Here is a 26,220-nt window from a genome sequence, read left to right as displayed (position 1 = left end):
ACAAAAAATTAAGAACTCTATTAACATGAAATATTCATGTATTTTTCCCCCAATATGCATATATGGATAACAATAGGGAATAATTCATGATAGTCACTGTAACAAGCTTAACATTAACAACACGGTTAATCTTTATCATTAATAAAAGAACTTGATCATTTCATTGTTTTGTTAAGTAGAAATTACATGTGTAATGATATAATGGAGGTTTGTTTTATCCTTTGATAGTTTTTTTTATTTTTTGCAGTCACAATTTATATATATTAAACTTGCATGGACAAGTTCAGAAAGCATTCAAACCCTTCACTTTTTTCATATTTTGCTATTTTGCAGCATTTTGATAAAATCGTTTAAATGTATTTTTTCTCACACATCAAACAACACACTGTAATAAGTAGAGACTTGAGGCGTGAAAAGGTTTGGGGCAGCCACCCGTTTAATTCGGTTTCCTGGCTGCAAACGCATCTTGAGACATCATAGTCAAGTTTACACAACAGAGTCCAAAACAGAACTGCCTGCCTAAGCAAGGCAGTGAGCTTTATAGCTCAGAGGGCGGAAATGATGTCGTCCTCTGGGCCGGAACTGGAAGTGACATCACCCTTGGGGCCGGAACCGGAAGTGACCTCATTCTTGGGGCCGGAACCGGAGGTGGTGTGTCCTTCCTGGAAATGGCGGCTCCTGGTGGGATTTCCGGTAAGACCTGCAGAGAACTCAGAAAGAGCGCCAGCGCACCCGCCCTGGGCAGATGTATAAACAGTATTGTCTAAGCCCTTCAGCTGCTTCCCATGCACACGCAGTGTGACAAGACTCCCCCCTCAGCCCAGACCCGTCGGGTCGGGCGACCTGCACCGAGAGGTCGTGGGCCCGGGAGAGGGCATCGGCGTTGGCATGAAGGGACCCCTGTCGATGAACGAGCGATATTTGTACTGCTGCAGGTCAAGAAACCACCTCGTGACCCGCGGATTCCACTCCCTGTGAAGGGCCATCCACTTTAAAGGCGCATGATCCGTCACCAGAGTGAACACGCGACCCAAGAGGTAGTACCGCAGCTGCGCCACCGCCCATTTGATCGCCAGAGCCTCCTTCTCCACCGCCCGCACCTGGTCTCCGTCCAACAGTTTCCGCTCAGGTACATAACGGGTGTTCAACACCGCCGACGCTTTGGCTCAACACGGCTCCCAAGCCTGTGTCCAAGCGTCCGCCTGGAGGACAAAAGGAGAGAGAAGTTAGGGAGATTAAGATAGGTGCTGAAGTCAGAGCCCTTTTAAGTCACTGAATGCAGCCCCCGCTTTATCAGACCATACCACCGTATTAGGAGCTCTTTTCTTTGTCAAGTCGGTCAAGGGCGCCGCTCTCGAGAAGCGAGGCACAAACCGGCGGTAGTACCCGCCAAACCGAGAAAGGATTGGACTTGCCGCTTGGTTTATGGACGGGCCAGGCCATTATGGCTTGCAACTTGGAACACTGTGGCCTCACAGTACCCCGCCCACTAGGTAGCCCAAATATTTGGCTTCCTCAACCCAAGTAACATTTCTTGGGGTTGATGCGAGCCCGCCTCTCCCAATGTCCGTAATACTGCTGTGACCTGCTGTATGTGCTCCTTCCAGGTGCTGGAATAGATGACAACGCCATCCAGATAGGCAGCACAGAACGAAGTTATGGGGCCGGAGCACTTTGTCCACCAGACGCTGAAAAGTCGCAGGCCCTGTAACCCGAATGGAAGGACACGATACTGCCAGTGTCCGCTAGGAGTGCTAAACGCGGTTTTTCCTTCGGACTCGCTAAAGGAACCTGCCAGTACCCCTTTGTCATGTCAAGTGTAGTCAAGAATTTGGCTGGTCCCAGTCTCTCGAGGAGGCCGCCCACGCGAGGCATGGGATAAGCATCAAATCGGAAACTTGGTTGAGCCGACGGAAGTCATTGCAAAACCTCCAACTGCCGTCAGGCTTAGCAATCAAGACGATGGGGCTGGACCAGGGACTACTACTTTCCTCGATCACTCCTAGTGCCAGCATTCGCTTGATTTCCAGTTCCACTTCTACTTTCTTTGCCTCCGGGAGTCTGTAGGGTCGCCACGGACGATCACCCCGGTCAGTCAATATGTCGCGCAATCAGAGAGGTCCGACCTGGCTGTTCACTTACCACCTCTGGGACCGCGGATAGCTGCTTCGAGCTCCTGTCTCTGTCTGGGAGATAGCTGTTCAACAAATTAAGGGCACTTACTTCGCAAGAGAGCAGGGCTGTCCGGAGGAGGGATCGATCCCTCTCCTTCCACGGTTTCAGCAGGTTTACATGATATATTCGCTCAGCTGGTCGGCATTGGGCTGTTTCACCAAATAGTCACCAATCCCTTCCTCTCCTTAATTTCAGAGGGGCCTAGCCAATGTGCGAGCAGTTTAGAGTGTGAAGTAGGAACCAATACCATGACGCATCCCCGTTGGAACTCCCGGAGAGTCGTACACGGTCATACAGGCGGCCTGTGCTGATTGTGCCTCCTCGATATGACTTTTAGTATAGGTCTTATTACATCAAATCTATCGCAATTGGGCGATATACTCCAAAATGTTAGTGGAGGGCTGTGCCTCCCCTTCCCAGCCCTCTTTAAAATATCTAATAAGCCCCGGGCTGTCTTCCGTATAGTAATTCAAAGGGAGAGAACCCGTAGAGGCTTGAGGACTTCCGTAGGCAAAGAGGACAAGGGGAGGAGTTGGTCCCAATTCCTCCCATCCTTGCTGACTACCTTACGTAGCATTTGCTTGAGAGTTTGATTGAATCTCTCCACTAGCCCATCGGTTTGAGGATGATACACCGAGGTTTTTAAATGCTTTATTTTCAGTAACTTGGCAGTCTCCTTGAACGCTTCCGAGGGGAAAGGCGTTCCTTGGTCCGTCAGGACTTCTAGGAATGCCCACCGTGAAAAGACTCCTACTAGTTCCCGTGCAATATTTTTAGTGGTAGCCGAGCGCAATGGAACGGCTTCAGGGAATCGGGGTGCATAATCCACGAGGACGAGGATATATTTATATCCTCGGCTGAGGGCTCCAGGGTCCTACTATATCCACCCCAATCCTGTCAAAGGAACGCCAATAAGGGGAAGGGGAATCAGAGGAGCACGGTCCTTCCTAGGAATTTGCCGCAGTTGACACTCCGGCAGGAAATGCAAAAGCGCTAACCTCCTCATTAATCCCCGCCAAAAAACGGAGCTTAATGCGCTCTAATGTTTTATCGGAGCCGAGATGGCCTCCAAGAAGGTGAGAGTGGGCTAACTCGCAAACCTGCCGCCGGTAGGTCCGCTGGACTAGCAACAACTTCCGACCTTCCCTCATGTTCCAACCCGATACAATAATTCATTATCCATGACAAAGTGAGGTCCCTGTGGCATGGGCAAATGCGCGTTGGCGCTAACGAGAACCACTGCATTCTTTATGTGCTTCAGAGAGTCGTCATTCCACTGTTCTCTCTTGAAAGAAGCCGGAGTCGCTCTAAACTGAAAGTGCAACTCAGAGAGCGGGTCCGGTCTGACCTCAAGGGGCGGAGAATCCTCCTCGCTGCCGGGCGCTAGTGGATGACGAGTAGCCCGCGACGGTCCGGGAGTATCTTCGTCACTCTCTTGGCCTACCGCCCACTCCCTGTCGGCTGATTACACGGTGTGGAAGCAGCTTGAGATGAGTCTTTATCATCTATAACGAGGCCAAAAGCTTTTCGGGAATGCTTTCTAAACTACCGCGTTACTGTCAGACCAGTCCGCCCGAGGATTACGGAAACGGAGGATCCGGTGTACCGCACGTAAGCGCGAAGGGTTCCTCCGAGACATACGTAACACCGGGCGGTATTGTACGAGCGGATATCTCCGTGTATACATTTTAGACTGGTCTTTTTCTTAATCCATTGTTGCGGTAGAACAAAACGGCGAGCAACGACAGACACGTTACTGCCGGAATCAAACAGCGCTGTTACCCTATGTCCATTAATAATAAGCTCTCCCGTATGTTTATCCGCCAGGGATTGCTAAGGGCACACAAACAACCCCGCCATTGTCCCCTACGGTCCGCCTTGTTCCCGACAGGTCGCAAGCCAGGCGGCCCGGCGACTTCGAACAGGCTCTGGATTGCGTGGAAGGGACTGCTTTAGTGGGACATAACTCCCGGTAGTCCACAGAGCGGCTGTTCTGCCCTCCCAGGTTTCACAGCCGGCCTCTGGGTTGGAGCTGTAGCAGCTCGTCCATGAATGGAATTCGCCCCAGGCCGGCTGGGCAAATTCCTGGGGTAGTGTTGTAGCAGCAAAAACAGGCCACTTGCTGCACTATTTGTAAGGGGTAATCAAATGGCGTAGCCACTCACCCACCTGTTGCCAGAGAGCCATAGCCTGCTCTGACAGCCCTTTACTGGGGTTAAACTCCCAGTTTATATTTCTTTACCTGCCGGCCTGGGGACAACCCATCATTAACAGGGACCTTGGTCCCGATGGCTGCTCGGCTTTCCTGCCCAGAAGAGCATACTGAGCCACTCGTGTGTGTTCCCCAGAAGCCAGCCCACGCCTGTGGGTCCCCTCTACCTTCTCCACGAGATGGGTTGGTAGCCCCGGTTATGCTCGTGGAGCAGAGCCTGCACCGCCCTTCCTGACCCCCGCGCACTCCCTGCCCCAAACTCGCCCCGTACTCACCCACCTGGTTCCTTGAAGGTCGTGTCCCGGTTCTTCGGGACACCATCCTGCCGACTACGCCACTGTAATAAGTGGAGACCAGAGGCGTGAAAGGTTTGGGGCAGCCACCCGCTTAATCGGTTTCCTGGCTGCAAAGTCTTTGAGCATCATAGTCAAGTTTACACAACAGAGTCCAAAACAGAACTGCCTGCCTAAGCAAGGCAGTGAGCTTTATAGCTCAGAGGGCGGAAATGATGTCGCCCTCTGGGCCGAACTGGAAGTGACATCACCCTTGGGGCCGGAACCGGAAGTGACCTCATTCTTGGGGCCGGAACCGGAGGTGGTGTGTCCTTCCTGGAAATGGCGGCTCCTGGTGGGATTTCCCGGGTAAGACCTGCAGAGAACTCAGAAAGAGCGTCAGCGTACCCCCCTGGGCAGATGTATAAACAGTATTGTCTAAGCCCTTCAGCTGCTTCCCATGCACACGTGTGTGACAACACAATAACCCAGAGTGATTGTGAAACAGGGTTTAAAATATTTTGCAAATTAATTAAAAATAAAAAGCTGAAATATTACATCGACACAAGTAATCAAACCATTTGTTATGAAATCTGGCTCTGGTGCAACCCATTCCATTCATCATCTCTGAAATGTTTCTGTACCTTGTCTGGAGTCCTCCTGTGGTCAGTTCAGTAGATTGCACATGATAGGTAGGACCCACATCTGTCTATATACAATCCCACAGTTGACAATGTGTATCAGAGCAAAAGCCAAGCTATAAGGTCAAAATAATTGCCTGTAGGGCTCATGTTGAGGCACAGATATAGGGAAGGCTACAAAAAAAATCTGCAATATTGAATGGTTTCCAATTGCATTGTTACCTTCATAATTCTTAAATAGAAGACATTTTAACAACTACACCTCCTATTGGAGCTAGCCTTGTGGCCAAGCTGAGCAATTGTGGGGGAAAGGCCATGGTTAGAGAGTTGATTAAGAGCCCAGTAGTGATGGGAGAAACTTCAAAAGCTTAAATGATCTGGGCTTTATGATGAGAGTGGTAGAAGACAGTAAAAGATACACATGGAAGCTTGCTTAGAGTTTGCTAAAAGACACCAAAGGACTCTTGCTCATCACCCATGCAATATCATTCCAATGGTGAAGCATGGTTGTGGCAGCTTTGTGCTGTGGGGTTGTTTTTTTTAAACAGCAGAGATTTTGAGAACAGACAGTGTTTAGGGAAATTTGAGTTGAGCAATGTACAGAGATATTCCTAATGAAAACCTGCTCTGGAGTGCTCTGGACCTCAGAGTCGGATGAATGTTCACCTTCCAACAGCACAGTGACCCTACACACAAAGCAAATTCAACATTAGAGTGGTTTGGGGATAACTCTTGGAATGCCTTTGAGTTGCCCAGCCAGAGATCATACTTAAACCCATTTGAACATCTCCTTTAACCTACAGTGGTGTGAAAAACTATTTGCCCCCTTCCTGATTTCTTATTCTTTTGCATGTTTGTCACACAAAATGTTTCTGATCATCAAACACATTTAACCATTAGTCAAATATAACACAAGTAAACACAAAATGCAGTTTTTAAATGATGGTTTTTATTATTTAGAGAGAAAAAAAATCCAAACCTACATGGCCCTGTGTGAAAAAGTAATTGCCCCCTTGTTAAAAAATAACCTCTGTGGTGTATCACACCTGATTTCAATTTCCGTAGCCACCCCCAGGCCTGATTACTGCCACACCTGTTTCAATCAAGAAATCACTTAAATAGGAGCTGCCTGTCACAGAGAAGTAGACCAAAAGCACCTCAAAAGCTAGACATCATGCCAAGATCCAAAGAAATTCAGGAACAAATGAGAACAGAAGTAACTGAGATCTATCAGTCTGGTAAAGGTTATAAAGCCATTTCTAAAGCTTTCGGACTCCAGCGAACCACAGTGAGAGGCATTATCCACAAATGGCAAAAACATGGAACAGTGGTGAACCTTCCCAGGAGTGGCTGGCCGACAAAAATTACCCCAAGAGCGCAGAGACGACTCATCCGAGAGGTCACAAAAGACCCCAGGACAACGTCTAAAGAACTGCAGGCCTCACTTGCCTCAATTAAGGTCAGTGCTCACGACTCCACCATAAGAAAGAGACTGGGCAAAAACGGCCTGCATGGCAGATTTCCAAGGCACGCAAACCACTGTTAAGCAAAAAGAACATTAGGACTCGTCTCAATTTTGCTAAGAAACATCTCAATGATTGCCAAGACTTTTGGGAAAATGCCTTGTGGACTGATGAGACAAAAGTTGAACTTTTTGGAAGGCAAATGTCCCGTTACATCTGGTGTAAAAAGAACACAGCATTTCAGAAAAGAACATCATACCAACAGTAAAATATGGTGGTGGTAGTGTGATGGTCTGGGGTTGTTTGCTGCTTCAGGACCTGGAAGGCTTGCTGTGATAGATGGAACCATGAATTCTACTGTCTACCAAAAAATCCTGAAGGAGAATGTCCGACCATCTGTTTGTCAACTCAAGCTGAAGCGATCTTGGGTGCTGCAACAGGACAATGACCCAAAACACACCAGCAAATCCACCTCTGAATGGCTGAAGAAAAACAAAATGAAAACTTTGGAGTGGCCTAGTCAAAGTCCTGACCTGAATCCAATTGAGATGCTATGGCATGACCGTAAAAAGGGGGTTCATGCTAGAAAACCCTCAAATAAAGCTGATTTACAACAATTCTGCAAAGATGAGTGGGCCAAAATTCCTCCAGAGCGCTGTAAAAGACTCAATGCAAGTTATCGCAAACGCTTGATTGCAGTTATTGCTGCTAAGGGTGGCCCAACCAGTTATTAGGTTCAGGGGCAATTACTTTTCACACAGGGCCATGTAGGTTTGGATTTTTTTTTCCCTAAATAATAAAAACCATCATTTAAAAACTGCATTTTGTGTTTACTTGTGTTATATTTGACTAATGGTTAAATGTGTTTGATGATCAGAAACATTTTGTGTGACAAACATGCAAAAGAATAAGAAATCAGGAAGGGGCAAATAGTTTATCCACTGTTTCCCAGGTGTCCAGTGCTCAAATAACCTTTCATATTTGCTCTTTTTTAGTTTTTCCCCAGTGCCACAAATGTGTAGATCTTTACATGTAATGCATAGCATAGCATGCCTTTAGTCTATATCGTGGAGCAAATTTGTGCCAAAATTAATATTTGAAACTGAGACATGTGCTTTAGTTTGTTAAATGAGATTTGGTTTTCATAGCAATGAATAGGATCTTTTGTTCATTCCAGATGAGCAAATTAACAAATTAAAGGTGTTTGTCTTGTTTGAGAAGTGCTGGGAGTAAAAGGTAATCTAAGTCACTGCTTTGCAAATTTTTAGGGAATAATTTTCTAAATTATGCTGAATCCAGCAAATCCAGCCGGTCAACACTGTTTCATTACTATGGCTAATATGTGTAAAAACTATGCAAGTGAATAATTAAGCAACAACCTGACAAATATATGCTGCAGCAACATACAAAGTTTAGATCAAATACACTTCTACTGAGTATCCATAATTTTAATAGTTAATTCTCTGTTACACATGTCAATTAACTGGCATATTTAAAGCATGTGGCTCAAAATTCGTTGTAATAATGAAAGTAGATAGGCAAAGAAAAAGAGAGAAAATAAGGAAAACCTGTTACTGTGTCAGTGAGATAATCTAGATTAAACCTGTCCTGTCCTGTACCTGTTTTTCTATGTATTCACCAAACACACCTCTTGTCATTAAGCACACAGGGCTGTACATGAATATTGTGATAGTAACGATTAATCTCCTTAATATTCTGTATTTATACTTTAATCACAGGGTAATTTTTATTTTGCTGTATCATTATTGGTAGACATGCTTTGTTGGCTAGTCTGTCAAATGTAGAAGATTAGTATAAAGTATTACTCTTGCTTTGCCTAAATATTCAGCAAAATATATATTATAATATATAAAATATACATATTTAAGCCTAACTTAAAGTCTTTAACATTATCAACATTAGACAATATAAAATAAAAGTAAAAAAAAAAAAAAAGATTATGTAAAAATAAGTTCTGTAGTACTGCATTTAGTGTCTACTTTAAAATAGTTCATCTCTGTAACAGGATATTTATTGTCCTGTCAGTGCAATATTCAGTGCATTCTTGCAAATACATTCAATTCCAATGGATAAACCACGTATTTTTTGTCTTACAGGTTCCCTTGTTTCATAATAATATATTTGTTGTAGTCCGCAGTTACTTTATGTAGTAACACTGGGAGTTGCTCCTTTGAAAAGTGTTCTGTATACGTTAGAATGAGAGGATTTGGGCATGAAGTAATAAAGGAAGGGGTCCAGACAGCTGTGAATGCAGCAGAGACATGCAGCAACATTATAAAATACATAGAAGTCCTCATTCTCAGTTTTGTACAGTTGTATATAATGTGAAACAAGAATGATATTACTAGGTGTAAAGCAGATGAGAAAAATTATGAATACTAAAGTCATAGTTTTGACATAATGAAACCATTTTTCATCAGATTTGCTCAGCTCTCGGATAAGTGAAATGTAGCAGAATGTTGTAACACAGAGTGGTATAAAGAATCCCCCAACAGGAAGTAATACAAAGTAAAGTAGCTTCAGCAAATCACCCTTGTCGTGTGGTAGGACATCATGACATGTTGAGATCTTTAACGGTTTAATAAAATAACTTTGCTTCATATAAAAAATAGGTATCGTGGCAGCAAAAAATGTAATCCAGACAAGGAGACAACTGCAGGTCACGCATGTTTTTTTTTGTAAGCTTTTGTAAGTGAAAGGATGAACAATGGCTACATATCGATTTATGCTTATGCACATCAGGTTGAGAATAGAGCAATATGTATTTCCATAAAAGCATGCAGTAACCAGTTTGCACATCCATTCCCCTAAAGTCCAGTCGTTAACATTGAGGTGGTAGTATATCTTAAACGTCAACATGACAAGGAACAAAAGATCTGAAATAGCCAAGCTGAAATATAGTGTAGCAGTGGAGAATTTCCTAGTAGTCAAGAGAAGCTTCCATAAAACAGCCACGTTTGAAGGAATTCCTATTATTACAAGTATAATGTATACAGCAGGAATTATCTGAGTGCTCAGCTTACTCTTAAAGTACTGCATGGTCCTATTGTTTTGAAGACATAATACATTTTTATCTTGTTTCTTCAAGTTTCTTGTTTGAGAAGCACTCCCTTGAATTCCCTTGAATGTTCTTAAATCTGGAAAAGCCTTGTCTTCTGTGAGAGAGAAAAAATTGTAAACACAAAATATACATATTTTAGGTTCTGAGCATCAACTGGATGATAACATACGTAGAAGACCGCAAGACAAGCACATTAGTGAGTCTTCATTGTTAATTTTTTTATTTTTAAAGTTTTTTTTTTTTTTTATTTTCCTCCAAAAAAAAAAAACACCTTTTTCCTCCCTGGCAATGCCACGTATTTCACCTATGTTAGTTAGTAACAGATATAACAGATTTGGGTTTGTCTTTTACTATTGTTTATGTTTAAGAAATTTGATTTACAATTAATCATAGAACCTTCGCAACTACCAATAGGACATCAACCAATGCCATTTTTACATTACTTGAATTGCGTTCTGCTCTCTATTAAAAGCTGTTGAACCACTATATGTCTATTTGGACTATGTTTTTAATTACATACACTGTAAAATACCATTAAAAAGCATGTATTTAATATAGACCACTAACACATGTAATTGAATTCTGTTATAACTTTTGTTTTTGAATATGACTCACTTTTTCAAAGCTAAAAATAAAATGTAATTACTAACCATTTCAAGTAACAAAAAATGAACCTAAAACGCTACATTTTTCAAATTGGTTAATTCAGTCCCGAAACGCACTTGCATTTTACACAATGTCTGCATGTACAGTACATGTTGTCCAGAATACCTGAATTACAGTATAAGTTACATTTCAGATTTTAAAAGCAATACTACGAAATAAAAAGTTATTCTTTAACATGAAAAAGAAAAGTGAAAAAAATTAAGATTAACAGATTACACACTTTATTTTTTCTTGTAAAATTAGCAACAGATGTCAATATTCTTATCCAAAAATATTAAATATGATCTGGAATTAAATTTTGTGAAGGAGTAAACTGTACTTGCCTACACCTGGTTTTGCAATTTCCAAGATATGTATATCTTTAAGCATTTTTATTGACATTAATTATCCTCATCGTCGGTTATGTTCATTTGATTTATTATTTTTGCAAAGGATAAACTCCACCTCCCCACCCCCCCCTCCACTTTGACTTACAAAATGAATTATGCATACAGTACCTTCAATTGTTTAAGATTCATGCAAACAACAGACTTCTGTAATATTTCTACACCCTGAAGTGTTGATGATGTGTTGCAATTTTCAGTAACTGGCTCATACCCCTTTGTGTGCAAAATAATTTTGTAATTACTGTTTGAAAAGACACAATGCTGTTTCATTTTTTCAAAGAAATACACAATTTTTTTGAAAAAGGCTTCTAATAGTCACTTTAATGTAAACATTTGCCATTAAATCAATTAAACAAACTTACCTCCACAGCACAGTATAAGTTCCAAGAAGAGAAGTATACCCACTAGAATTAAGAATTTCTTCATTGTGTACAAGTATATCCTTTTTTTTTTTTTTTTTTTTTAAAACTATCGTGTGTCTTGAATCAGAAATACAGAGTACTTTTTAGTTTGCGTTGTTTAAATCTTTGAGTTCTAAGTAACTTTGTATCCAGCTTGCTGGAGCCTTAAGTCTTGCATAAACTTGTCCTCTTTCATTCCTTGTTTTATGAGTCACAAAGTGACTCACTTCCAGGGGTTGGTCTGTCTCTTCCTCCCTCCCTCCCTCTCCTTCTCCTCCTCCCTCTCAAAAATTCCAGTAAATCACTTTTAAGTTAACTTTATTGTTCCGTGTTGAATTACTCCTATGTGTTAATCAGCTACTGTACATTATCTGTAATATTTTGTTTTTAAAATTCAGCTGCTCAGTGGTGTTAATTATAACATAAATATTTGAGACATTGCCTTCTGGGGTGAAGTTCATTGGTCTGGGCCAAACTGAACCTCTAGTCTAAAAATAAGATGTGCCTATTGTATACAGTATGCCTTGTCACTTGAGAGTTACATGTGACTATTGGAGTGCTTTTTCACAAAGCATCTGCAACTGGTTAGGCTGTTTGCCACTCTGCTTTTATTCTGGATGTTGCTGTACTGATCAGTATTGTTACTATGAATCTTCAGTGTGTGATATATTTTTTTTTTTGTTTGTTTGTTTTGCTGCTTGTCATCTGTGCTCAGGCCTAACTGAAGTAATAAGCTTCTTGTGGTAATCTGTTAAATGTTTTCTATCAGTTGTTGACTTTGTGTTTTCTGGCTACTCACCAAAATGTATTTTATGCAATTCATTTTTATACATTTCTTGGAGGTTTAATTAACGATAATTATCCACACATTTAGTGCTTTCAATTCCTATATGTAAAAATCTGAAGACTTATAGTGTCCCAGTTTATATATAATACAGACTAGTAGTAACATTACTTATTCTGGTTCCTGTCAGCATGCTAAGAAGTACAGCAGTGAGCAACAAAAATCAGTTAACAATACTGTATAATATGTTGACACATTATGAGTAATAATATTTTGCTTTCTTCTCCGTTAAATACTGTACCTTACAGAGCTTGACAGGCAGAATTTTGTCCACTGTATAGTGCAAAGTGTGTGTTTTGCACATTCTGTATTTTCAGTTTTTCATGTAGTAGCCTAAGTTTGTCTCCTCACATCAGCACATACCAGTGCAACTTGCACTGTGTGGCACCTCTTGTTGAAAGCAGTTGTCCAGTACCAGTTGACTCTGGTACTTTCTTTAGCATATCACATTTATTTTATAGCAGTTAGTATACTTCATTTTAGACAACAGAAGTAACCAATCAAAGTAAAACTAAGCATTTTATGGCAGTGATGTGTAATATAAGAGTTTAGCCATGATCATATAAATCACATAATACACTTTCAAATATATTTTTATAAAATATTTATGGAGAAAATAAAACTTCTCATATTAGTCATTCTTGCTCTAAAGCAGTTGATTAACTGTAAGATTGATTATACTTATGAGGTTATATTATGTCAAGAGCAGTAACTTTAATTTCTTGTTGACTTTTATTCAACACTACTTTTCCTGACCAATATTACTGTAATTTGCAAATAGTTTTTTTTTTTTTTTTGCTGCTAATTTTTACGAAGAGCTATAATTTAAAGATGAAGATTAACACTGTTGTCATTTTGATATGAAAGTAATGGCAGATGAACCCATAAGTGTTTACTTAGTCTGCATTTTGAGATATTGACTAAAGCATTGAAGTTTAATTCACAAGGCAGCTACTTTGGTCTCTACCAGTGATCATTTGACCACCTTGATCTGTAGTCTTTTGGAATTTTGCAAATATTCACTGTATTAGAATATTCAAAGATGGTTCTTTTTAGTCCAAAACAAAGAAAATCCATATGTATCCCCTTATATCTGCAGTTTTATTTCCTCTGACTTATATCTGTGGCATTAAAACTAACTGTTTGTTTTTGTTTTATGTATGCTTTTTTTATTTTATTACAGGAACTTGGGGATGAAACAGCTGTGCTTTGGTTAGATGAAATACAGGATGGAATTTATTTAGCTAACAAGAATGAGAATCAATCCATGAAATGTAAGCCTAATTTTACTTTCTCTTATTAATTACTTGGTGCAATTATATGCTTATCATATACTTCAAACATAATAAATTAAAGTATGAGTTAGTACTGCTATTATAATCATGAAATAGTTTCTTTAATTTACATGATTATGCTTGTTCTATCATCTGAAGTAATTTGTTTTTATGCATCTAATATATAGGGGCCTTAAGGACTTTTTCTAGATAGTTGGCATTTTAATGTTTAGTATTCTTTTGAGTGTGTTTAAATAAAAAAGTCTATATACTTCATGTTGTATGAAATGACCTAGAAGTCTGTTCCCCCACATTTATCATTAAAGTTGTGCCTGTCTACAGATATGCTAATAACTAATATTACAGTAATGGAAGTTGTGAAATGAGATTTTCTTTGTTCTTGTAAGCATGATGCAGAAGCTTTGTCTGGGCCCATACTTTTGTGCAGATTCAGGCCTGTCTCACGGTTATTATACTTTTATTTCTGTGTTTGTGTAGTTCACTTTTCTTTTGATTTTTAGCCAAGAACAGTAACTATTGCCTGCCTATTTTATATGAAAGGAAAAAAAGTAAATCTACTGAAGCCTGAAAAATGGTGTCCTTTATTTTGTTTAGAACAATTGTAAATACAATCAGATATAATCATTTTATTTATTATTTTCAAGTACTATAAACAAATATTTTCTTCTTGAGGACATCACTATTGATTTGTTTTTCTGTCACTTTGTGAAACATGATAAAACCCCACTGTGAATCTTATAAAATTTTATTCAGATAGTGGTTAGCTATGTTACCAAAGGCTAAGGATGGTGCTAAATTGCAATTACAGAGAGTGGATAGTTTATTAGGTATGCCTGTCTAGTGGCATATTGCATTTCATTTGGCCTTCAGAAAAGCCTAATTTAATCTGGGCATGGATTCTACAAAATGCTGAATGTGTTTTTACACAATCATTTCTGCATAGTATAGCATTTGTGAATAAGAGTTTTTGATGCCTACTGGATGGCTGCACAGTCTTGCTGTATCAATATTTTCTGTCTCATCAGTGCAGTCCACTGAAGCAGTGAAAACTCACGGTCATGTTTTCAGAGCTGTTCACTGATGATAAATGCCTTAAAATGAAGTGCACTTTAATGCTGAAAGTATTGTATCTATTTGAGTGTTGATAACATGTAGCTGTGAAGGAATGAACTTGGTCAGAAATGATATTTTGATATACTGTACCTTGTTGTTCAGGTATTCTTCACTGGGTATCAGGGACCCTAATGTGCGATTAGGAAACATTTCCCACACTCATACCTCCAGGCTATACTGTTTACACCAAACAGGGTAGGTTCATGTCCTCATATTATAGTGCCAGATTTTGATCAGCATAATGTAAAAGAACCTTGTTTTGTATAACTAAGCAACTTTTTCCCTTTTTTAAATGTTTCATTTTAATGCTTCAGTGTCCACTGGAGACCAAGGTTATCATTATTAACAAAAACTAAAGTGAAGATGAAAACTATTAATAAAAACATTTTCAAAAACTGAAACAAAATAACTAATAAAGCCAAAATGAAAAGCAAATACTAAATGAAACTATTAAAGTAACTGAAGTAAAATAATGATTTGCAAAAAGATGTTTTCATTTTTTTCAGCACAATCGAACTTGCACAATCTGTTAAATAAATATTTGTTCTTTGTTTTTCTAGGATCAGTTTTTTTTAAATAAAGTCAAGTGTTAGGCAAGTGTCATTAAATAGCACAGCTGTATGATCAGTTGTAACTTTTCCAGGGTATTTCTTTTCTTTAAAGTTCAAAACTTTTTCCCACATTGCAAACACTTCCTTTATCTCACTTATAATAAGAGATAACCTCCTCCACGATACTGATCTCCTGCAGAACCTGCATATGTTGCTGCGTCCGTAGTTCCGTCAACTTCTCTGTCGTCAGTTCGTCGGAATGTGCGCCAACAAGCTCTTTTATGGCTTGTGTTTTGAATTTTGGCTCGTAACTCGAGGCAAAAAATCGACCTAGTGACGGCTTGTATCTCAAAAAACTCGTACGTTGGGGCACTTGTATCTCAAGGTACAATTGTATATAATTTTTTTTTTACATATACAGTGGAACCTCGCTTCACAAACGTCTCGGTACACGTACAACTCAGTCTATGACCAAAAGGTTCGCCAAACTTTTGCCTCGGTTCACGACCACACACTCGGTATACGAACAAGCCAGTTTCCCTTTCAGTTTGTACATGTTCAATCTCTCCCTGTGCATTTCCTGTGCAGTGAGCAAGAGAGAGAGAGACGCACACACACACACAGGCAGCACGAAAGAGAGCATGACACACACACACACACACACACACACACAGAGGCAGCACGAGAGAGAGATGCAGACACACAGGCAACACGAGAGAGAGCTGGACGCATTAAGGTAGGAAGGCAGTTAAAGAATGCACTGGGCTTGATTTTGTTTTCATTTCTGTTTCCAGCAATCGGTTCGTAGAATTGTTGCAATGTTATTTTTCTTGGTGGTTTATTAAATTACAGATTTTTTCAAATGTTCATTTTTTTCCCCTGTGCTTAAAACTCATTAAAAAAAAAAAGTGCTTTTAGCCAGCAGTTGGTAGCGCTATAGCGCAGTCTTTAGTTTTCTCTGTTGTTCAAGGTTTTCTCAGTGTTGTTCAATGTTTTTACATTTAGTTTACTATTACACTGTGCATGCTATGGTTTAATTAACTATATTTGTGCTTAGAAACTTAAAAAACCCATATATTTACATACAGTTCGTATGGTCTAGAACGGATTAATTGTATTTACATACAATCCTATGGGGGGAAATTGCTTCGGTTTACGACCAAATCGGTTTACGACCAGAGTTTTGGAACGAATTATAGCCGTGAACCGAGATTCCACTGTATATATATATTTTTTTTTTATGTATATATATCCATTTTAAGAACCTCATTAACTTTTATTTTTTTGTGTATCATTAGCAGCGGTCACAGATGATGACATGCCATGTGGGTTGTTTATTTACTTTGTTTTAAAATCGGGTTTCCAGTAATGTACGGCATTATGCCCGCCAACATTTCTCCTGATGCTTATCAATACCTGCAAAACATTGGATTGATCATTAAAAAAAGACCAGGGAATCTTTTAGTCACTGTGTATTAAACTGGTAAGTTTTTTGTGTCAGATAATGAGACATTTAGTGGCTGGGGCCGCCTCCTCACATGACGCAACAGTAGTAGTGCAGAGTTTAAGTTGGATTGGGAGGGGAGCTTGCCATCCTTTACTCGTTGCATATTCTCTTTTGTGAATGTTGTGATATTACATTACAGTACATCCACAAAAAATGTTTAATTGCAAATTCGATTTAAAAAAAAAAAAACTGTTCCACTCTGCAGACCTAATAAAGTCCAGTTGTAGTTAAGTATGAATATCTCTATGTAATCCTCAAATCTATCTTACAGCTGTTTTGGTATTGTGTATGTATGTCTGAGTGAATACAGATGCATACAAGGCCCTCACAGTTTAATTGATATTGAATTGATTTTGGGAGATACTCTACTGAACTCCTTGGAGGAGAGAAGTTGGTTTCATGTTCAGTGATGCTGCCCGCTTTATGCCATCTGTCTCGGGTGCTAGAGAGTTCAGAGGGTGACCCAGCCTATATAATAAAGTTCAAACAAACCTTCACCATCATCTGTTTTACAATATAAGCCCAATTGTTTGTTTTTTGTGTTCAGCATCGCACAGCCCTCGAGTATGAGTGAATAAAGCCTCCTCACAGTTAAAGGTTTGTCTTTTTTTCCTCCTGTTTCAGTTACCTGAATACGTGAAATACATTTATATGCCCTTATATTGTGAACATTCTTCTTAATATGGTCTGATTGCACTTAAAAATCTTTGTGGTAAAATTTCAACATTTTTGAAACTATTTTTTAGCTGAATGGCGATATACAATATATATTTCGATATTTTTTTCTTCCTATACACTGTGTGCACAATTATTAGGCAAGTGAGTATTTTGACCATATCATCATTTTTAGTGCGTATATTCCAACTCCAAGCTGTATTAACTTGAATGCTTATTGGATTTAAGCACGTCAGGTGATGTGTATTTGTGTAATGAAGGAGGGTGTGGCCTAAGGAGATCAACACCCTATATCAAGGTGTGCAGAATTATTAGGCAGCTAGTTTTCCTCAGGCAAAATGGGCCAAAAAAGAGATTTAACTGACTCTGAAAAGTCAAAAATTGTAAAAAGTCTTTCAGAGGGATGCAGCACTTTTGGAATTGCTAAGATATTGGTGTGTGATCACGGAACCATCAAACATTTTGTTGCAAATAGTCAACAGGGTGCAAGAAGCGTGTTGAGAACAAAAGCATAAATTAGCTGCCAAAGATTTGAGAAGAATCAAACGTGAAGCTACCAGGAACCCATTATCCTCCAGTACTTTCATATTCCAGAGCTGCAACCTACCTGGAGTGCCCACAAGTACAAGGTGTTCAGTGCTCAAAGACATGGCCAAGGTAAGGAGGGCTGAAACCCAACCACCACTGAACAAGAAACATAAGTTGAAACGTCAAAACTGGGCCAAGATATATTTGAAGACAGATTTTTTTCAAAGGTTTTATGGACCAATGAGATGAGAGTGACTCTTGATGGACCAGATGGATGGACCTGTGGATCAGTAATGGGCACAGAGCTCCACTCAAGCGTGGAGGTGGGAGTACTGGTATGAGCTGGTATTTTTAAAGATGAGCTAGTTGGACCTTTTGCATTGAAGATGAACTCAAAATCAACTCCCAAACCTACTGCCAGTTTTTTGAAGACACTTTCTTCAAACAGTGATACAGGAAAAAGACCATGATTTTTATGCAGGCCAATGCTACATCACTTGCTTGAAGTTCTCCACTCGTGGCCAGCCAGTAAGGCCTTAAAGATGAAGGAATAATGACATGGCCCCTTCCTCATCTGACCTAAACCCTATCGAGAACTTGTGGGCACTTCTTAAGCAGCTAGATTTACGGGGAGAAAACAATACACCTCTCTGAAGAGTGTCTGGGAGGCTGTAGTCACTGCTCCACAAAAAGCTGATCGTCAACAGATCAAGAAACTGACAGACTCCATGAATGGAAAGGCTTATGACTGTTATTGGACAGAAGGGTGGCTATATTGGTCATTGATTGATTGATTTATTTTTTTTGAAATGTCAGAGATGTTTATGTGTAAATTTTGAGGTGTTTGTTTATTATTCTCACTATAACAGATGAAAATAAACAAGTGAGATGGGAAAATTTTCATTTTTCCTTTAGTTGCATAATAAATCTGCACACTAATAGTTGCCTAATAATTGTGCGCACATATGTATTCTCCTGATGATATTCACACTCACATTTCCGTTGTGAAACATTCAGTTTTCAGGTTTATTAACATTTTGGATTGACTGATAGCACTGTGTTTGTTCCATATTAAAATTAATCCTCAAAAATACAACTTGCCTAATAATTCTGCACTCCCTGTAAAGTAATAACAAAAAGACAGTTCTGAGTCACAGCCACATATCCCAAATGCCTTATGTGCACTTTTAATATACAGCTGTAGATGTACATGAGAAATGGCTCAAAAATAAACTGTTGGCATATATTAAATAATAATACTCCTTGAATAAAATAATGTTCTTTTCCTGTATAATAAAAGACTCACAGCTGTGCAATTAAGAAAATGTAAACAGGAAAGATACAGAGCAAAAATAACAAAAGGCCGACTTGCTCTTTAAAAAATTAAGTTTCCACTGGAGTAGAGAGTTCTTTCTTTACCAAAGTGCTTTCTCCTGTGTGTAGTCCTGTACAAACATCTATGACTTTGTGCATATAACAAAAATACATAACAATTGATAAAACAGAACAAGTGACAACTTTCTTACACATGGAAATGGCCGGGGTGATGCAGGCATCATCCATACCAAGTCTTGTAACACATGAAATAAAAACTTTTAAAATCACTTTCATTTTTATGTAAAGAGTCGGATCATTTAAAGGCAAAGTAATATCCTATCTGTGTTTAGTAGGGATGTATAAGAATTAACTGTGTGTAAACTGTGTTGTGTAATGTGAAACATATAAATTCTTTTAGTTAAACCATGTTGGTGAAATCAGCAATTGAGTGAAACAGATGTATATTTTAAGACCTTTTCAATTTCAAACACTTATGAATTCAAAATGCATCACCGTCTCCCCTTAAGCAGAGTGGTGGCTCTGGTGGCAAAGATTTGATGGCGGTCACTGATTCGAATCCCGTAACTGCTGGAACACTTCTTTGGGTACTTGAGTAAGATCCTCAACTGCAATTGCTTGTTCCTGGGTATGACGTTAACCTTGCTTGTTCCTGGGTATGACGTTAACCTTCATCCGGCCCTGCAAGCTGTCCTCCAACTTTCAGGGAAAACTTGGTTTGGTGGCAGAATTGGCAATCCAGCCACTGTAAAAACCTTCATGCAGCTCCACACAGAATTGCGTGGTGCCAAGGCATCACCAATTGTGCATCTTGTGTGATGGGTATGGCCACTCGCTGTACACGGTGCACGCTCCCTTTCCCTTTCCTGTCTTTTATTCAGTGTCACAATCCTCAGTCACACACACACTCCAATAGGGCTGATAGTTTATGTAACAAAGTTTCTATTTCATAAGTGGTAGCTGTATAATCCTAAACATTTTAAATAGATTGTCTTGTGGTTAATAGGCATATTTAGCTCTGTAAGTGGTTCTATAAATCTTTTTACTTAACTCTTAGGCTGGTTGGAGGACAAAAAAAGCAGCAAATGTCGTTAAAACTTACCATTATGTTATTGGTAGACCCCTTTTGCTTAGAGGACTGTTAGACTCGTTGCCTTGATGTTTAATCCCTAAATGTGTTTAAGTAGCATAGAATAAACAATGTATAGAATGGCATCAACATTGGGCGAAAGAGTGAAGCGAATGTGCAATGCAAAATACGCAGTGAATGACATTATGCTTGAATTTTATTATTTTGAATTGTACTCTGACTTGTTGGACTATGAAGTGATCTGGAGATCGAGATTTAAAATGAAAGTGGCATCAGCTGATCAATCCCCAGGTGGCGTGTCCAGCCGTGTTTTATCTGTATGTATATATATGTATATATGTGTATATGTGTATATATATATATATATGTGTGTATGTATGTATATATGTATGTATGTATATATGTATGTATATATATATGTATGTATACAGTGGTGTGAAAAACTATTTGCCCCCTTCCTGATTTCTTATTCTTTTGCATGTTTGTCACACAAAATGTTTCTGATCATCAAACACATTTAACCATTAGTCAAATATAACACAAGTAAACACAAAATGCAGTTTTTAAATGATGGTTTTTATTATTTAGGGAGAAAAAAAATCCAGACCTACATGGCCCTGTGTGAAAAAGTAATTGCCCCCTGAACCTAATAACTGGTTGGGCCACCCTTAGCAGCAATAACTGCAATCAAGCGTTTGCGATAACTTGCAATGAGTCTTTTACAGCGCTCTGGAGGAATTTTGGCCCACTCATCTTTGCAGAATTGTTGTAATTCAGCTTTATTTGAGGGTTTTCTAGCATGAACCGCCTTTTTAAGGTCATGCCATAGCATCTCAATTGGATTCAGGTCAGGACTCTGACTAGGTCACTCCAAAGTCTTCATTTTGTTTTTCTTCAGCCATTCAGAGGTGGATTTGCTGGTGTGTTTTGGGTCATTGTCCTGTTGCAGCACCAAGATCACTTCAGCTTGAGTTGTGAACAGATGGCGGACATTCTCCTTCAGGATTTTTGGTAGACAGTAGAATTCATGGTTCCATCTATCACAGCAAGCCTTCCAGGTCCTGAAGCAGCAAAACAACCCCAGACCATCACACTACCACCACCATATTTTACTGTTGGTATGATGTTCTTTTTCTGAAATGCTGTGTTCCTTTTATGCCAGATGTAACGGGACATTTGCCTTCCAAAAAGTTCAACTTTTGTCTCATCAGTCCACAAGGTATTTTCCCAAAAGTCTTGGCAATCATTGAGATGTTTCTTAGCAAAATTGAGACGAGCCCTAATGTTCTTTTTGCTTAACAGTGGTTTGTGTCTTGGAAATCTGTCATGCAGGCCGTTTTTGCCCAGTCTCTTTCTTATGGTGGAGTCGTGAACACTGACCTTAATTGAGGCAAGTGAGGCCTGCAGTTCTTTAGAGGTTGTCCTGGGGTCTTTTGTGACCTCTCGGATGAGTTGTCTCTGCGCTCTTGGGGTAATTTTGGTCGGCCGGCCACTCCTGGGAAGGTTCACCACTGTTCCGTGTTTTGCCATTTGTGGATAATGGCTCTCACTGTGGTTCGCTGGAGTCCCAAAGCTTTAGAAATGGCTTTATAACCTTTACCGGACTGATAGATCTCAATTACTTCTGTTTTCATTTGTTCTTGAATTTCTTTGGATCTTGGCATGATGTCTAGCTTTTGAGGTGCTTTTGGTCTACTTCTCTGTGTCAGGCAGCTCCTATTTAAGTGATTTCTTGATTGAAACAGGTGTGTCAGTAATCAGGCCTGGGGGTGGCTACGGAAATTGAACTCAGGTGTGATACACCACAGTTAGGTTATTTTTTAACAAGGGGCAATTACTTTTCACACAGGGCCATGTAGGTTTGGATTTTTGTTCTCCCTAAATAATAAAAACCATCATTTAAAAACTGCATTTTGTGTTTACTTGTGTTATATTTGACTAATGGTTAAATGTGTTTGATGATCAGAAACATTTTGTGTGACAAACATGCAAAAGAATAAGAAATCAGGAAGGGGGCAAATAGTTTTTCACACCACTGTATATATGTATGTATATATATGTATGTATGTATGTATGTATATATGTATGTATATATATGTATGTATGTATGTATATATGTATGTATATATATGTATGTATGTGTATGTATATATATATATATATATATATATATATATATACTAATAAAAGGCAAAGCCCTCACTCACTCACTCACTCACTGACTCATCACTAATTCTCCAACTTCCCGTGTGGGTGGAAGGCTGAAATTTGGCAGGTTGATTCCTTACAGCTTCCTTACAAAAGTTGGACAGGTTTTATATCGAAATTCTACGCGTAATGGTCATAACTGGAAGCAGTTTTCCTCCATTTACTGTAATGGAGATGAGCTTCAACGCCGTGGGCGGAGTTTCGTGTGACATCATCACCCCTCCCACGTAATCACGCAGTACATAGAAAACCAGGAAGACCTCAAAAAGCGCTCAAGAAAACATGCATTATATAATTGAGAAGGCAGCGAAACAATAAGAAGCGAGTTCTGCTACTCGGAAACAAAGCACGATGTAAACCTACACTTTAAATTAAGTTCATAGACAGGCTACGCTGGCGTTTGTAATTTAGTGCCTGCCCATATAAGGCCATCCGTCAGCGGCAATCCAATAGCAAACTGCCACGGGTAAATATTCACGGGTGAAGGACTGTGCTTATGGAGAGGAAGATGAGATGGTCAGGGTGGTGTTTGACACAAACTCAGCGAAACTGCAGAGAAAGTTTTAAGTGCCAGGACTAAGGTAACATTAAATAAAGCTATGGACATAGCACGAGATGGCACCAGCACAGCTGGGAACCTTCGATGCAAGTACACCGAGTGGCTCACGTGAACTGACGCAGTGCACAGATAAAAAGCAACAGTTCCAAAGAGCTGAACAAAAACGAATTACACAATTGAAAAGGCAGCAAAAATATGAAGCGCCTGATAAGCATATTCATAAATGCAGCTACTGTGGAAACAAAGCACACGGTGGAAAAAGTCAATGTCCCGCTAAAGGAAGACAGCGTAAAAAAAAAAAAAAAAACCCGTGCATGCAGTTTGTCACATCACAGATAAAAGGAAGACGAGCTGTTTATTGATGCAGTAAGGAACTAATCGATGAATGAAACCTCTTATCTTTACAGCGATTGACAAACACGGAATGTAACTTGAACACATCGTACAAATACGAGCCTGATTGAAAGAAATAATGATAATCAAATCCTTGATGACAGCAACATTCAATAACACTCACAAAACAATTACTGTATATTGACAATCATGTTACGTTATTTTTAAAATGTTCCCTTTTCTTTTCATAACTTCTACTTCTCCACTCGATACACGGGTATATATATAAATGTATATCTATACCCGATCTACAATACATACTTTAGCATAGACAAGCGGTGGCGCAATTGTAGAGTCTTCGCCTCTAACGCCGACATTCGAGGTTCGATTCCCGAGAGGGGATGTACTGACTATGTACGCGCTACCTGATTCATTTTACCTTCCCATCTCCTTGGTTTGGGACGTATGAAAAAATATTAGGTTAACGCAGAATCATGTTACGTTATTTTTAAAATTTTCCTTTCTTAGCACAAGCACAGTTGAGAAGCTTCGATGCATGTACTCCATAACGTTAAAAATAACGCATTTAATCACACTTTCAATTCCAAGCAAACGGGAACTTTTGTCAATGCATGATTTCCTGGTACATCCATTACACTGATGCACACATCACAGCTACAAAAATGTTAGAGTCGGAATAAAGCGCGTTCCTACGACTGATCATTTCGACTACCCGAGCGAAGCCTTGATAAAAGCATGGTTTTGTGCACACTGAAAAGCAAGCAAAATTAGATGCATTACAGAAAGCGGACTTTGTGGCTCTTACTGGGGATCATTGGACTTCCGTGACCGTTAGTAATTCTAAATACATCTAATTACAAAATGTTCAATGATCACACTGTTTTAGCCTAATGTACAAAATAATTTTGGCTAATGTTACTCAGAGTTTAAAGAGTAAGCTGGTCAAATTACCTTTTATGTTTCTGACTTATTTTTTTAAGAAGAAAAACTGCACTTTATGGTGAAATTTTGGTTATTATTATTTAAAGACAATACTATTCTGAAAATGTACTTAAAGTACTTAAACTACCACTTTATTTTTAAGTCTGCCCAATTTTAACCAGGGATGATATTTTTGTTTCTGTTTTGAATTCAAATGCAGTTTAAAGCTTTTTTTCAGAAATTAAAACAGCTTCAGTTTACAATATTCATGTCCATGTCTATTATTTGATTCTGTAAGCCCACTAAAACCGTTTTAAATAAAAAAAAAACATTTGCGATTTGGGGCAAATTTACGTGTGCGATTACATACGATTAATCAAGATTAATTCTTACACAGCCTCTAATTAATTGGATTAATTTTTTTAATCGAGTCCCACCCCTAATATATATATGTAGATATATATATGTAGATTTGTATATATATGTGTATATACAGTATATATGTAGATATGTATATGTTGTATATATTACAAAACAATTACATTGTCAATCATGTTACGTTATTATTAAAATGTTTCCTTTTCTTTTTACTTCTCCGCTGCCAATCGCAGCTATTTTGCTATATATATATATATAAATAGATAGATATGACAACAACACTCATATCAATGACAAAACAATTACATTAACAATCATCTTACGTTATTTTTAAAATGTTTGCTTTTCTTTTCATAACTTCTTTAACACACTACTTCTCATCGCCATTGGTATTCTGCTAGTATATATATATATATATATATATATATATATATATATATATATATATATATATATATATATATATATATATATATATATATATATATACACATACATACATATATAAAGTATATAAAGTTGGACAGTTTAACATCTGTGGCAGAGCGACGGGCACTAAGCAAACTCCTGTCAATCATCACTTAACAGGATCATCTCCAGGCAGAGGAATAGCTTCAGTGACACACTTTTGTCACTGTCCTGTTCCACTGACATACTGAGGAGATCGTTCCTCCCCCACACTATGCGACTCTTCAATTCCACCCGAGTAAATCACGAACATTAATTTTATTTTTAATTCTTTTCATTTTATTACTATTTAATTTAATATTGTTTCTTTGTATCAGTATACTGCTGCTGGATTATGTGAATTTCCCCTTGGGATTAATAAAGTATCTATCTCTCTCTCTATCTCTCTATCTATCCATACTAATAAAAGGCAAAGCCCTCACTCACTGACTCACTCACTCACTGACTCATCACTAATTCTCCAACTTCCCGTGTGGGTGGAAGGCTGAAATTTGGCAGGTTCATTCCTTACAGCTTCCTTACAAAAGTTGGGCAGGTTTTATATCGAAATTCTACGCGTAATGGTCATAACTGGAAGCTGTTTTTCTCCAGGTACTGTAATGGAGATGAGCTTGAGCGCCGTGGAGTGCGGAGTTCGTGTGACATCATCGCCTTCACGTAATCCGCAGTACATAGAAAACCAGGAAGACCTCAAAAGCGCTGACGAAAACATGCATTATATAATTGAGAAGGCAGCGAAACAATAAGAAGCGGAAGCGAAAGTGACATATACAACCATATTCATGAGTTCTGCTACTTCGGAAACAAAGCACGATGTAAACCTACACTTTAAATTAAGTTCATAGACAGGCTGACGCTGGCGTTTGTAATTTAGTGCCTGCCCATATAAGGCCGTCCGTCAGCGGCAATCCAATAGCAAACTCCCACTAAATATTCACGGGTTAAGGACTGTGTTTATGGAGAGGAAGATGAGATGGTCAGGGTGGTGTTTGACACAAACTCAGCGAAACTGCGAGTGATGTTTTAAGTGCCAGGACTAAGGTAACATTAAATACAGCCATGGACATAGCACGAGATGGCACCAGCACAGCTGGGA

General features: G+C 39.2%; 2 protein-coding genes across 4 annotated transcripts in view; one reads left to right on the top strand and one right to left on the bottom strand.

Moving 5' to 3' along the window:
* iqgap2 (IQ motif containing GTPase activating protein 2) overlaps window positions 1-26,220 on the top strand; it is a 225,485-nt gene that overhangs the window by 120,884 nt on the left and 78,381 nt on the right. For all 3 annotated transcript variants that reach the window (XM_039758410.1, XM_039758409.1, XM_039758411.1), the window contains one exon: window positions 13,326-13,416. In XM_039758410.1, coding sequence (XP_039614344.1) covers window positions 13,326-13,416 — 91 coding nt within the window. The remainder of the gene's footprint in view (window positions 1-13,325; window positions 13,417-26,220) is intronic.
* Window positions 8,194-11,527, bottom strand: f2rl2 (coagulation factor II (thrombin) receptor-like 2). Its single transcript, XM_039758412.1, has 2 exons — window positions 11,260-11,527; window positions 8,194-9,939 (listed from the first exon to the last, which is right to left on the bottom strand). The coding sequence occupies exons 1-2, from the start codon at window positions 11,321-11,323 to the stop codon at window positions 8,927-8,929; spliced, it is 1,077 nt and encodes a 358-aa protein (XP_039614346.1). The 5' UTR covers window positions 11,324-11,527; the 3' UTR covers window positions 8,194-8,926.

Source organism: Polypterus senegalus, chromosome 7 (genome assembly GCF_016835505.1).
Source record: "Polypterus senegalus isolate Bchr_013 chromosome 7, ASM1683550v1, whole genome shotgun sequence".
NCBI lineage: Eukaryota > Metazoa > Chordata > Cladistia > Polypteriformes > Polypteridae > Polypterus > Polypterus senegalus.
This window is presented reverse-complemented; position numbering and strand designations above follow the sequence as displayed.

What these genes read in the sequence shown, in the direction of transcription:
- f2rl2 (XM_039758412.1), bottom strand. Translation starts at nt 11,323, where the DNA reads ATGAAGAAATTCTTAATTCTAGTGGGTATACTTCTCTTCTTGGAACTT. An exon ending in ACTTATACTGTGCTGTGGAG is followed by an intron (nt 9,940 to 11,259) that starts GTAAGTTTGTTT and finishes TCTCTCTCACAG; the next exon opens with AAGACAAGGCTTTTCCAGAT.